The sequence below is a fragment of the Apostichopus japonicus genome, chromosome 3 (assembly GCF_037975245.1).
Source record: "Apostichopus japonicus isolate 1M-3 chromosome 3, ASM3797524v1, whole genome shotgun sequence".
Classification (NCBI taxonomy): Eukaryota; Metazoa; Echinodermata; class Holothuroidea; order Aspidochirotida; family Stichopodidae; genus Apostichopus; species Apostichopus japonicus.
In genome coordinates this window covers 10,219,663-10,234,613 of record NC_092563.1, presented here as the reverse complement: position 1 = coordinate 10,234,613, position 14,951 = coordinate 10,219,663, and the positions used below count along the sequence as shown (strand labels likewise).

The following is a 14,951-nucleotide window of genomic DNA, read 5'->3' as shown; positions in this document are numbered from 1 at the left end:
AGGTTCTAATTAGCGGGTAAAATTACCACCAAATGGCACAACTGAAACATTAGCTAGGTCAAGTAGAATCACAGTTTTGAAAATATATTTAAACTTGTCCATGAAAACATAAATAGATATATCAAAATTAAAAAACAAGGACCTTTTCATACTGTTATTGATCAACATGAAACTCATTTCGGTGAAAGAAACGTTTTCAAACATTATAAAAGATCTCTTCAACATATGGATAAGAAGACATGTTGCCAACAAAGTAACGGTGCTCGGAAGTGGTTTAGATATGGACATAGCCATTAAAATTACCATATATGAATATTCATTATCTACTTACATATAAACGTATGATTGGTGTACATATCAAATCAATATTGACACAGTATACTAAATTATGTTTTTACGTCATCAAATTCTTCGATATCGTAAGCTTATTGCACCAACTGGCTCATGGCACCGAATCTTCTATCCATTACTAATAATAGTAATTAATAAAATTCCATTGTCAAAGTATATTATGGATGATGTAAGCAGTTTTATACCAGATAGAGTTATAGGGCATATATGGTACACCTAAGGAAGCCAACGGTATAGGGCCAGCTGAATAAATACGGTGAATCGCGTAGAGTCGAGTTGGCGGGGGAGGTGGGGGAGGGGGTTAATAGTAAAAAGTTCAATTGCAGAGTTGCAGAATCAGTGGTGAAGGTTGTCGGGGTGAGAGGTCTTAATGGAGAATGACACAATGTTCCCCTAATCAATGGTGCAGGGAGGAATGACTTGTATATATAGGATGCAGTTGCAAGGGCGTGGAACCAATGGTGAAGGAAGTATGGGGGTACGGCTTCAATGGGGAATGACTCGGACCGCGTAGGAAAGCACCGCTTGTAGAGGGTGTAGCTATACAGGGCGTGGAACCAATTGTGAAGGACGTATTTGGAGGGGCGGGTTGGAAATGAGGAGGAGGGGGGGGGGGGGAATGCGGAATCAATGGGTAATGACGGCGTAGGAAGGAATGGCTTGTAGATGGTGTAGCTACAAGGGCGTGGAACCAATGGGGAAGAGCGTATGGGGGGGGGGTGGGGGGTTATCGAAGGGGAATACCTAGGTTGTAGCCTTAGTCCAACCTACTACTTATTGAATTTGATATATTAAATTTACACTTGCCTGGAAGTGAAGTCGATTCCCCGTCCAACTCCAAGGCGAAGTTAAGACAATTGCTTCAACAATGTTGAAGCTGGGAAAATATACGTGGATCTCAGAAAGTCGAAGTGGAGCAGTCATTACACTGGCTTCTTATTTTAAGGACATCAAACTAACAAAATGTGCCAACGTTTGTCATTTCAACCATCCGTATACTAAACGGGATATAAGTCTAGAACTGAAAAATTGTACACAAAGTGCAGATGCGGTGAAAGTGTTGACAAACATTTGGATATTTTATGTTTGGTGATGCCTCTGTGCCATTTATGTATTAATCCTATATACAACGACATCCCATCAGAACAAAACAATGACAAAGTTGTAAATGTTGTCTTAGTCACACGGTCATATAATCTATTCATTTTTTTAAGCAGTTTTTGATAGGACGATGTTATTCTGTAAACATAATTTTGACTTAGAAATAACTTTTCTCAACATGTATATTACCTACTTAAATTCGTCAACATACTTCTACTAACAAGTTTTAGCTTGAGGCAGCCGACCCTGGAATATTTGAAATAGTCTTTCTCTTGTGAAAGTCGAGATTTTAACTGTCTTTTGGATAAAAGAAAATGAATAAAACAATAGTTATATTCTGTATTAGATTTAAAGAGATAAAACAGCAACCGAGAAAATTTTTTTTTACGTAAAGTCGGGAGTTTCCTTTGATCACAAAAAAAGTAAACAAATTAATGTTCAGTTTGTTTATTGTTACTTTTTTCTTTAGTAATTGGAGACCGTTGATTGCTGACATGTACTCTGTACCCCGTTGTAGTATACACATCATATGGGGCCATCAGGTGCCTTGCGGGAACAGGTTACTTCTTACAGTATAGAGCTAGATATGTAACGCATCCAACGGTAAAGTTAAAAACCCTTTTTTTAATGATATATTAACTTAGATTACTTTGTACCCAATAGATCGACAATTGAATATCTCCGGCTGAGTTAGATGAATACCACCGGCACAGCTAGTGTAGTTTTGCCACGTCAGTAAAGATATTCTTGGGTACATGTTTAAATCGTAAGCATGCACCGACATAACTGAGGCTAAATGTAAACCACGTGGTATTATATCACTTTATTTTAAGCTGCCGGGAATCAGGGTTGCAAGTATTGCGTCTTAAACGTTAAAGAAATTACTAATTAAACGTGGTGTTTCTTCTAATTTCTCTAGCCGGAGGAAAGTTCCGCTGACCAAGCTGCATTTTGGTCGTTTATGAGCATGTTTTAAAGAAGACATACAATATAAAGTTGTTCCATTACCCCACATAATATTGATTTCAACCATTTCATGCAAGGTTGCATATATATATTTATGCGTCGGTACAAATATTGGTAATTTTCGGCAAATTTCACTACCCAATGTTCTTTGAGACCCCAATTACAACGAATTGCAAACCCACCCTTACTCTACCATATAGGCCTACCGTGTCACTTGTCATAAAATAACAGCAATTCATATTTGGCGTTTAACACCGATCTGACGACCACTTTGGCTTTGCTGCGTCACAGAGAAACTGCCAATCATATACACGGACAAATAAACACAATAACATGTGCACGCAGCTCACGCGTGAAAATCATGGATAACTTGTACCAATTTGAAATGAGACTAACTAGCGAGGTTTTATAACTTTCGTGTGAATGCAGCAAGCAATGCCCATCGTGCATAGATAATGTAATGGAATCACAATGGAAATCAAACTTCATGAATGTAACTGATTTTATTCTCCTTTGTTTCGCTACGTTTGGTAGAAAAAGAACTCGTTAATATGTGTAATATAAAAAGGAGTAGTTACCGTAGGCTACATGAATTCTTAAATATAGTTGTTTTGATTGTTATCACTGACCAGAACACCCACTCACTTATAGCACGGCTTTAGTTGTATATAGTGTGGTTTATTGAGCAAACAAAGTTCTTTTACCAGTGACCCTTCACGGAGAGTTGAAAGGCAGACTCTGACAGCACCTATTAAGAGACGTTGCATCTTGTGGTTAATTTCGTTTCATTCCATTCATTAGTTTTCGCTTTTTCACAACAACATACAATTATGATTTATTAAGAATACAATTATGGTTGATTGAGTTAAATCTATAACATGTAAAGTTGTGAAAGGAAGTGCTCTCTGAGAAGCCTTTCGTATGAAGCTTTGTACACAAAACATGCGATGTTACATTAGTTAGATGCTGTAAGTTTAAGAGATTTAGATTACAGAAAGCTTGCTGGTGTGATCACGTGGGCCAGCACTATGGTAATATGTCGAACAGCTGTTTCGTTTGTAGCCTGTGTGACCGGGGGGTGGGGGTGGGGTTGGGGTTGGGGTTGGGGGTAACCCTGATCGAGCGAAACACAGCTCCTGCCGGTTAGCCAAAATCAAGAACAAGCACACTAGAAAATGTGTGACGACAAAATAAGTTGAACAGAAGACAGACAAATCATTTTCAGATTGCAAGCGTTTACAAAAAATAGACACAAACATATACTAGTACCAGCCAGGGAGGGAGGGGAGGGGGTGGGGCTAACTTCACTGTAGTAGACACAACCGGTTAAGGCTTGAGTTGCTGGTTCCAAGCCAAATAATAAAACAGTACGACCGATGGGGAACGACCATTGTTTGGTAGATTGATTTAACATTTTTTTTAGTTAGTAGCACCCTCCATAAACGTAAACCTATTTCAATGTCAGATAAAGTCACCACTACGCGAATCAGAGGATGACTTTAAGCAGAATGTTTATTTTCATATAGGTCTATCAAATTCCAAGGCAAAATAATACTATTTTGTGCTAGAAAAAAAAATAATGATAATAATTATAATTATAATAATAATAATGATAATAATAATGATAATAATATTAATAATAATAATAATTATAATAATAATAATTATAATAATAAGAATAATAGTATTAATAATGTGAATTTATAACGCGCACAAACTCCACCAGCAGGTGCTCGAGGCGCAAACCAGCATAACCAGTATCATACATATCGTAGCTATTTAGTTTTCTTGTATCATTTCTTTCTTTTCCTGTCACCTATTCTTCCCTGAAAATGTGAGTGTGCGTGTGTGTGTGTGTGTGTGTGTGTGTGTGGGGGGGGGGGTTAAGGGTACTTTGACCCCCAACCCCCTCTGACCACGCCACTCAGCAGAATTGAAAGCCCACCGTTAAAGTATTGCACTACGTCTCACGGACTCGTAAAATTGAAATATTAACCAAGTGGTCAGCAAGGATCGAAATATCTGTCTAAAGGGCACTATGTGAGCAAATAACCGTTTGATCTTATCTCCACATCCTCAATGATTAGCACGGTAAGGTAAGCAAAATGTGTCATTGCTTAAGTGACTACAAATTAACCTTTCATAGCAGTATGAAGCCTTCCAAAGATATATGAACATAAATGGGGATAGCAAAGTAAGGAACGCCGTAATCAAACCCATTACTTCTTCTTCTCTTCAGATTGTTAAACATGTCTCGAAGTGTGATGTCGTCTTGAGAAAGACGTCTTTAATAGTAACGCTAAAGCAAACCGCTAAGACGACTCATCTAATTGTGTCAGCTATATCTTATATAAAAACGGTTACACGTAACCATGGAACGCGAAATGGACATTTGTTTGTTTGGTCTAGGGCATGAAACTCACAATGAGATATTAAACGGATGGCACGTATCGAGATGTATTATATATAATGACGATGTTGTGTCGTAAAGTCATTATTTGACTTAATAAGTCACGCCACATAATGATAAACTAATATTTCCCCCACCATGCGGGTACTGACGTCGCCATACAAAGAAAACCGTCTGCGACAAAAATCCTAAATCTTTCAAACTATTCGCATAATGTTAAGTCCATGTAGCAGATTTAATATCTTAAAGAAGTCCCATCAGTTGAAAGTAAAATCGCCTTGCCCCAGAATGATATGTACAATATCCTTATTCGATATATTCATTACCGAGGGATCAAGTGCGGGGGGTATTAAAATAAAGGGACCTTCACCGACTTCCCTTTCTTGTAATACCCTTCCCCCCACCCCCACCCCCAATGGAAAACCTTTCAGGTAAATATAGTAGAAATTTGGAGACGACATATCGAACATTTTCAGATGAAAATAATCCAATTTATGTTCTTACTAACTTAACTACTTTAAGCAAAAGCACTTCCAAAAACTATACAGAAGTTTGGGTCGATAGGGATTACGTGCACCTCCCCCACCACTTTTCTGCCCCCAGGTTTACTTTCTGATGGAATCCTACTCCACTGCTTTATCAGTTATGACCCCCATAGGCAATTGCGGATCCAGGATTTATGAAAGGAGGAATACGTGGCCCTGGGATTGTTGAAGCTCACTCCAATGTAGGGTGCTTTGGGGTGTTCCCCAGGGAAAAAGGTATACGAACTTTTTACACGTCAAATGGTGCATTATGCGGTATACATATACTTACACTATTACCTGGGACTATAATGAGCTCTACACGCAAGGTAATGATAATAGTACCAACTTCTGTGAATTTCAAAAGTGAGGGGTGGGGTGGGGTGGCCCTACAACCGTGCTTGATTGAGCCAAGGGATTGACAAGATCAACATCGAATTTAGTATTAATACGAAGGTAGGCTTGTACCATAGTTGTCCAAACAGTCCTAATAAAACAAAGTTTTCACAGATTCCATTTCCAAATTATGTTTCAGGTTTGAAAAGCTCATTCTTCATCTTCTTAACTAAGTATCACATGTTTGCGATGCAAGAATCTCTGAATTGGCATAATTGGTCCAATCGTCACATATATTTTAAAGGTGAATACATTGTAACAGGATCAATTATATCAAAGAACACCAGTTTTTAACTTTTTCAGCTATTTGTGAACACAATGGCAGGTCAACACAAAATTATGTCTCAAGTCCAGAATATAAGTGTAAATATCATCCACACAGACAGTGTCACTTTAGTTTACAGCTGACAAATTTAACAAATACGCCATCATTTGCATCATTGTCGCGCTATCCCTTTACGTGTGAAGAAAAACAATACATATATATTACAACTGAGAAACTTAGACCTCAAATAATTGTATAGGGCAATATCATATAATTATTAAAGTGACTCACTTCACAACATATATAGGATGTTGATGTATATCGCCACAAGATGTTTGCCTACCCTCAATACTTCAGTACAAAACATATCTAATTACTACGATGATATATAATACTATGTTACGAAGAAAGGGCAGTCCCTGTCACTCATTGTTGCATTCCATGTTGGTAGTATACAGAAAGCCACGGTTATACTTTATTATTTCTCCATGTGTCCTGGTGGCATTCCATATACAGTAAGCCATGGTTATAGTGTATTATTTCTCCATGTGTCCTGTTGGTAGTATACAAAAAACCATGATCATAGTTTATTATTTCTCCATGTGTCCTGGTGGCATTCCATATACAGTAAGCCATGGTTATAGTGTATTATTTCTCCATGTGTCCTGTTGGTAGTATACAGAAAACCATGATCATAATTTATTATTTCTCCATGTGTCCTGGTGGCATTCCATACTGGTAGTATATACAGTAAGCCATGGTTATAGTGTATTATTTCTCCATGTATCCTGTTGGTAGTATACAGAAAACCATGATCATAGTTTATTATTTCTCCATGTGTCCTGGTGGCATTCCATATACAGTAAGCCATGGTTATAGTGTATTATTTCTCCATGTGTCCTGTTGGAAGTATACAGAAAACCATGATCATAGTTTATTATTTCTCCATGTGTCCTGGTGGCATTCCATATACAGTAAGCCATGGTTATAGTGTATTATTTCTCCATGTGTCCTGTTGGTAGTATACAGAAAACCATGATCATAATTTATTATTTCTCCATGTGTCCTGGTGGCATTCCATATGCAGTAAGCCATGGTTATAGTGTATTATTTCTCCATGTGTCCTGTTGGTAGTATACAGAAAACCATGATCATAATTTATTATTTCTCCATGTGTCCTGGTGGCATTCCATACTGGTAGTAGCCTATATACAGTAAGCCATGGTTATAGTGTATTATTTCTCCATGTATCCCGTTGGTAGTATACAGAAAACCATGATCATAATTTATTATTTCTCCATGTGTCCTGGTGGCATTCCATACTGGTAGTAGCCTATATACAGTAAGCCATGGTTATAGTGTATTATTTCTCCATGTGTCCTGTTGGTAGTATACAGAAAACCATGATCATAATTTATTATTTCTCCATGTGTCCTGGTGGCATTCCATACTGGTAGTATATACAGTAAGCCATGGTTATAGTGTATTATTTCTCCATGTATCCTGTTGGTAGTATACAGAAAACCATGATCATAGTTTATTATTTCTCCATGTGTCCTGGTGGCATTCCATATACAGTAAGCCATGGTTATAGTGTATTATTTCTCCATGTGTCCTGTTGGAAGTATACAGAAAACCATGATCATAGTTTATTATTTCTCCATGTGTCCTGGTGGCATTCCATATACAGTAAGCCATGGTTATAGTGTATTATTTCTCCATGTGTCCTGTTGGAAGTATACAGAAAACCATGATCATAGTTTATTATTTCTCCATGTGTCCTGGTGGCATTCCATACTGGTAGTATACAGAAAGCAATGGTCATAGTTTATTTTTTTTTCTTGTGCCCTGGATAGTATCTCATCAGTGAATCACTGGACCATTTTATATCATAGGAAACAAACCAGGGGAAGTTTAAAGTCCACCCCCCTCCCTCCAAAGCTAACAGACTCATGTATATTTACCTTGCGTTGTGTGGTAAATCAATAACATATAACTTGCATGTTGTTGTCTATCTGACGGACGAGTATTCCAGTTATCATGGAAATAAAGTGTGTGATATTATTTGTTTACCTATACGAATAATATAATCTTATGTAATCGGGGAGTTGGCGTAATACTTAAGAATGTACAATTTGTTGCTCGTCAACTTCATGGTATAATGTGAGATGTAGCTTAAACCATGTTTCTAATTAATCATCTAATTACCAGAACGCTCCATCAGCTAATTAATCATCTAATTGCCAGAACGCTCTATCAGCTGAGCCATGAAGGCCTTAGTTGGTTGCTATATGTATATAGCCATTTTTTGCTGGGGGGGGGGGGGGGCGGTGCCAGACAGTAGCCATATTTGAATACCGTGTAAGCAGGCATCGCATGTATGAACTGCGGAGTGATCCATGGTTTAACAGTATATGTAAGGATTCGAAACTTGTAATCCAGAGATCACTTGTTCGAATCCCATTTATTCAGTTGTGATGCACCGATATCTAGTTCCTTTTCTTGGAATTATTAAAGTTCATTAAATAAGTCTCAATTTTGTAACTCTCTTTAATCATTAAATAATTGAATAAAACATAACGTATAGGTGGAAGGATAGTACTAGGAGGGGGAGTGTCTTGTTGAATAAGTAAGAAGATTTCAACCCCCCACCCCACCCCCGCTCAAACCCCAGCCTATATCTCTTGCAATCTCTTTCAGAGAAAGACTTTAATTTTTTGGTATATGCTAATTAAACAACCTTTTCCAAAGAAGTCAAATCTGGGGGTCGGCCATTCATTGAGCAGGTGTAATTATAAGTCAATGTGCTTCTGCAAGAGGTCATGTATTGTATACTACTGCCGGTGTGGGGAGGGGGAGGGGTATTACCTGACTCACGTGTAGGTTGTACGTGTGTGATGTCCCCTTTCTCTTCTTATAAGCTAAACTGAGCCTGGGCATTTGCACGAAAAGTTCCGTGTAACAGGAAAATGTGTCATATACCGTATTACTCCAAATTGTAGCATAGGACCAGGGAGTTACAAAATACCTGTAGGCCTACGTCACCCCTTCCCCGGCGCTCCTTATGTGAAACCAAACCTTTAAGCTAAATGGATCTTTAAACACGTTCCATCATGTTTGATCACTGATTTGCGTGATTTTTGTAGCCTACTTGTCATTTGCATGCCTTAAAGCGATTTCCACGGGTACCTTGAACATGTTCTCTTTGCGTGAGAGAACCGGCGAAAATATATTGGACAAAATATGGCTCAAGTTCTCGTTACAAGTAACAACTGTATATACTGCTTCTTCACTTACGCACTAAACTCGTCACTTTCCAAGCCCACAATATCATAGGTAGATTAATATTAAAATTCAATAAGTATATCCTATCCCGACTACATGTAGTTGACAGTCTTGCCTGTACATGGCACTTAGTTGCATAATTCCGGCTCACTGAAACTGACCACATGTAACCACTGTCTAACAGATATTTATTGATTATCCTCGTATACAAAGCCTGCCATAGAACTCGGCTCCATCTACCGACCGTACAAGTGTTACACAGTAAACACGTCCTTTTGTGAGGCAAATAGCAAGATAGTTTGTACGGCTCTCCGTGTTTTACTATAGGGAAACTATACAGTAGTTCAACGAAGCGTGTATTTTGATGTATACTGAATATGTACGTAATATATGTCGACATACTTCGCATTGATAGCGTGTAATCGTGGTACTAGGAGTGACTTTATTTTGCCGGCAATGAGATTTAGAATTCACTAGTTTCTCTAGTTTTTCTTGCCTGTGACTAACTGTACTGCAGCGTTTTGATATCGGGAAACAACACGAGAACTTTGAGCAGCCTATAGTACGTAACAAGGTACATTATGAAGGTAAGTCCCGATTATAGTAAACCAAGGTCACACACTGTTTCAGAACAAATCCCGCTCGATGTTGTCTCTGGTCAAGAGAAAATGGGGGAGAGGGAGCGCAATATTAATTTTATATTTGATATCCATTGCATCGTGCCCTCTATTTACGTGTTTTCATTTTATCGCTTTTCAGAGCTTTTCAGAATATACCTCTTTAAACTGTAGGATTGAAATAATCCGCTTTATTCATCCCAACGAGTTTCATTCGCGTTAATCAATCAATTTGCTTGGCAGTATACAATAACGTAGTTAATAACTGAAGCAGGTAACTTTCATTCAGTCTGTAATCTACTGGTCGTGTCTGTTTGTCGCCGTTGCTTGTCCTAAAACTTGACCAAACATGATAGTCGTAAATAGCTAAATCTAATGTACTAAAACTGAATTGAAGCTAGCTGTCATTGTTCGCTACACACATAACATAAAAGCAGATTTCTTTAGGTTAGGTATTATGCACAATTAATTGCTCTATTGACTTCCACACTATAGATGGTCAATTACCAAGGCCGCTAGAGTATAGACTATAAAAAACTAAATATATTCTGACTAAATATATTCTAACTTAATATATTCTGCCCCCCACCCTACCTTCCCCATTTTTGGGAAGTATTCTACCGTAACAACGTATTGTTCCATAATCTTAACACTGTAGGCATATACGTTTCTATACTTTAGAAATCAAAGTTCAACTTCAATGTATATCTCGCCTTTAACACTGTAGGCATATGCGTTTCTACATTAGAAATCAAAATTCAGTGCATGATATCTCATAATCTCGGCATGATCAACAATGTGCTCTAGTATTTTCCCAACATTCTCGCTACCATTAATGAGCGTATAGCGTGCATCGGTGACTAGTTGTAAATATACCGTAGGAAATGAGACAAAACTTGTGCTAATCAATAATGATCAATTCGATCCTCCTTGAGATAGATGGTTGCCGAGCAACACATCTCTCAGTCCATTTATGTACACACTTATTTACGTACTGCTTTGTTTAATATGGATTGTCTGTTTGAGATAAAGAAATAGTATACACAACTTATATTCTTTCGTTCGCCCATGTATAATGTCTTTCAATTGATAACAAGCCATGAACAAAGGCAAACCTTAAACTCTAATAAGATTTCTATATATTGTTACAAAATTGTTGGTAGTCTTCCACATCTTCTGGACAACCAAATCTTTACGGAATCTTGTATAGTGGATATAAAATTTGTTTAAATTTGGTGAAATCAATATGAAACCATCTGGTCACAGGAGAGTTTGTGATTTCGTAATTTAGGTTAAATACACTTCTTTCTCTTTTGATTGATTTCTTCACGAATTACAGCAATGCTATACTGCTTTACTTTTCTATGTTGGGGGTATAGGGTTGGTGGAGGTGGGGGTGGGGGGAGAGGGGGCATGCCAAGGATCATAGCTTTTCGGAATACCTCTTTAAACTGTAGGATTCATTGCTTTGAGATTAGTAGAAAACTAAAGACTGAAATCCTTGTTAAACTAATTTGGGTAAACAGCAGTTGGTTGAAATACCACTGGAACCATTTCAGTGTTCTGTACGGTAGGTCAGAGGTCACTTTCAGAAAGGTTACGTAAACAAAGTTGAATGCTTTAAAATCGCTGTAGGCTATAATGATAAAAGCATACTTTATTTGTGCATGTGTGTCTTCAATAAGCTCAATGTTTTCATGGCAAAAGGGCAGCAGATGGCAATAATTGGAACCATTTATATTTTATACATATTCCCATATTGACTAATTACGATAGAAATATGATTTCATTACTCTACTTGCAGACATAATATTACAAACATTCCTAGTGTACAGTACATAAAGATATAACATGTACTGTACATTCGATACAACGTAACCAATTGGAGATTCTTCAACGTTGTTTCCAAAGGTGCAAAACACAAAGCAATATTTTTCATCTAAGCAACCTACAGTTCACCAAAATCTCCAAAGATGGGGGGGGGGGACACCCTTCACTGGATGACTTAACATCATAACCACCTTTTATAACAAAATTGTAATCACGCCCTTGTCTCTCTTAATTGACGGTCAGGTAAGAGATATGCAAGGTATACTAATGCTATTCACTGGCTTCTGACTTCTGCCTTTAAAAAATAAGATGAAAAAAAGGAATTGACAATATTTGTGAGAAAACAAGGTGGAAAAACTTTGAATATAGTTTTTCTTCAAAATTTGCAACTACAATATTAGCTTTCCCTACGTTAAAAACATTCTCAAAGTTTAGCGCTCAGTTGATGGCTGTTTCGGTATTAATTGATGCGTGTGTAGGCTCATTAATGGATGCCTATAGGATGCCTATAACGTTGTTAGGGCTACATTGATGATAACGTTAGTATGTTTATTGTTCCAGGAATTGGCTTAAACCTGCAACAGCCAGGTTTACTTTAAGCTCCCAATACTTATAAGATTTGGTAATGACTGACATTGTTCAAAGCTAGAAGAGAAGCAGATAATGTATTGTCATTTAATGAGAAATGTTATTTAATATGTGACAATGCATACTTTGTAATTTTCAGTTTCTTATTATTTATTTATATATTTAATTTTGATTTCGTCTCATATAGGACAAAACATTGAAAGGCATTCTTCTGGGCTCGCTGGCGTTCATTATTGTTTATTCAATGCAGTTAATGTCGCCTAGATCACCGAAGGAGAGTAGAGGCTCAAGAAACGGCTATGGAGAAAACTTTGAACTTTATAAAGAATTATCATATTATGAAGAAGATTATGGAACGTCCCCATATAGACAGCGTGACAACAGAACCGAGGTCATCAACGTTGGTGAATTCCCACCAAACATTACAACATTGCTTTCAGAAAGAAATAATAATGCAGGCTCAAAGGAAATAATAGGAAACGTTAGCATGGATGTACTCGATCCACACACATATGATATTCGGAAACTCGATCCAGAGGTATATTTTATAGGAAAACCATTTCGTTATAAAATAACGATTGGAATAGTAATTCATACGTCTGCGTAAAACATAAAGAGCAACAGCATATTAATTACAATTGGATCATTTATGGCAAGGATAACCTTTCTGATTTTGATCAGGATGCGGCCTTTAGGAGGATTAACTTGGGCATATGATTAGTTGGTGGTGTTATAGAATATAACACACATATGTAACTGTTGGGGGTTTCGACATGTAAGCATTTGAGCTTTATCAGTCACAGCGGCTGAACAATCAACCGGCGGAGAGGGGAAGGGAGGGGGGGGGTGGGCGGCGCAAGTTGCAATTTTACCCGACTGAGTTAAGGACAAGATCCGCCATGAAACGGGCTGTAGGCGGGTCCAATATTGTGTGGAGTGCGGTGAAAGTTTAGAGATCAAATGTTGCATTTCTGAGGTCTGCTTAGAGTATTAATTAGGACTATAGTTAGGTGTAAACGCTAAGTTTTATGCTGATAAATACTTCTGAGCTATGATTAATCTCCCGAATGAATGTTTTTCCTCCGACTGTCGACGGAGCTGGGTTATTAGCATTATCACTTCATCGAAGACATCTGTCCATGTGACGTTGAATAAGAAAAGAAACAAAGTATTGAATAGGCGCATTGAAAGCCCAATTACTCTTGTGGCTATCTAGTTATATTTTTATCATCATTATTATTATGTTTTTGGTCTTCAGACAAGTGTATGAAGGACGACTTAAAGGTTTCTTCAATTGTCTCTTACTCAGACAAAGTCAAATTAATGTTAGCTGTTTGGCTGTTAAGGGGAGCGGGTGGGAGGGGGGGGGAGGCAATAATGAACGGAATTTTATAGTGAATCCTAAACATTTCTTTCAAGTAGGTTAGGCGATGATAGTTGCGCTTTTCTAACTTAAATGTTCGGCTGAAGAGAATGATATTACACTACGCGCAGAAAGGTTAATGTGTGTACTATGGTAAGCTAAGATGTACTATGATAAGCTGACATGTGCTATGGTGAGCTGATATGTACTATGGTAAGCTGATATGTACTATGGTGAGCTGATATGTTCTATGGTGAGCTGATATGTACTATGATTAGCTGATATGTACTATGATGAGCTGATATGTACTATGGTAAGCTGATATGTTCTATGGTGAGCTGTTATGTACTATGGTGAGCTGATATGTACTATGATGAGCTGATATGTACTATGGTAAGCTGATATGTACTATGGTGAGCTGATTTGTACTATGGTGAGCTGATATGTACTATGGTGAGCTGGTATGTACTATGGTAAGCTGATATGTACTATGATAAGCTGATATGAACTATGGTGAGCTGATATGTACTATGGTGAGCTGTTATGTACTATGGTAAGCTGATATGTACTATTGTGAGCTGTTATGTACTATGGTGAGCTGATATGAACTATGGTAAGCTGATATGTATTATGATTAGCTGATATGGACCATGGTAAGCTGTTATGTCTATGGTGAGCTGATATGTACTATGTTTTATAGGAAAACCATTTCGTTATAAAATAACGATTGGAATAGTAACTCATACGTCTGCGTAAAACATAAAGAGCAACAGCATATTAATTACAATTGGATCATTTATGGCAAGGATAACCTTTCTGATTTTGATCAGGATGCGGCCTTTAGGAGGATTAACTTGGGCATATGATTAGTTGGTGGTGTTATAGAATATAACACACATATGTAACTGTTGGGGGTTTCGACATGTAAGCATTTGAGCTTTATCAGTCACAGTGGCTGAACAACCTAGTTTAGTACATATCACATTACGCGAACTCTTCATAACCAACCGGCGGAGAGGGGAAGGGGCGGGGGATGGGCGGCGCAAGTTGCAATTTTTACCCGACTGAGTTAAGAACAATATCCGCCATGAGACGGGCTGTAGGCGGGCCCAAAATTGTATGGAGTGCGGTGAAAGTTTAGAGGTCAAAGTGCGGTTAAAGTTTAGAGGTCAAATGTTGCATTTCTGAGGTCTGCTTAGAGTATTAATTAGGACTATAGTTAGGTGTAAACGCTAAGTTTTATGCTGATAAATAC

General features: G+C 37.7%; 1 protein-coding gene across 3 annotated transcripts in view; it reads left to right on the top strand.

Moving 5' to 3' along the window:
- The first annotated feature begins 9,583 nt into the window (after nucleotides 1–9,583).
- LOC139962836 (carbohydrate sulfotransferase 15-like) overlaps nucleotides 9,584–14,951 on the top strand; it is a 32,085-nt gene continuing 26,717 nt past the window's right edge. For 2 of the 3 annotated variants that reach the window (XM_071963219.1, XM_071963211.1), the window contains exons 1-2: nucleotides 9,584–9,885; nucleotides 12,521–12,871. In XM_071963219.1, the coding sequence (XP_071819320.1) occupies nucleotides 9,880–9,885; nucleotides 12,521–12,871 (357 nt within the window). In that variant the 5' untranslated portion in view covers nucleotides 9,584–9,879. The remainder of the gene's footprint in view (nucleotides 9,886–12,520; nucleotides 12,872–14,951) is intronic. The other variant, XM_071963202.1, reaches the window with a different exon arrangement.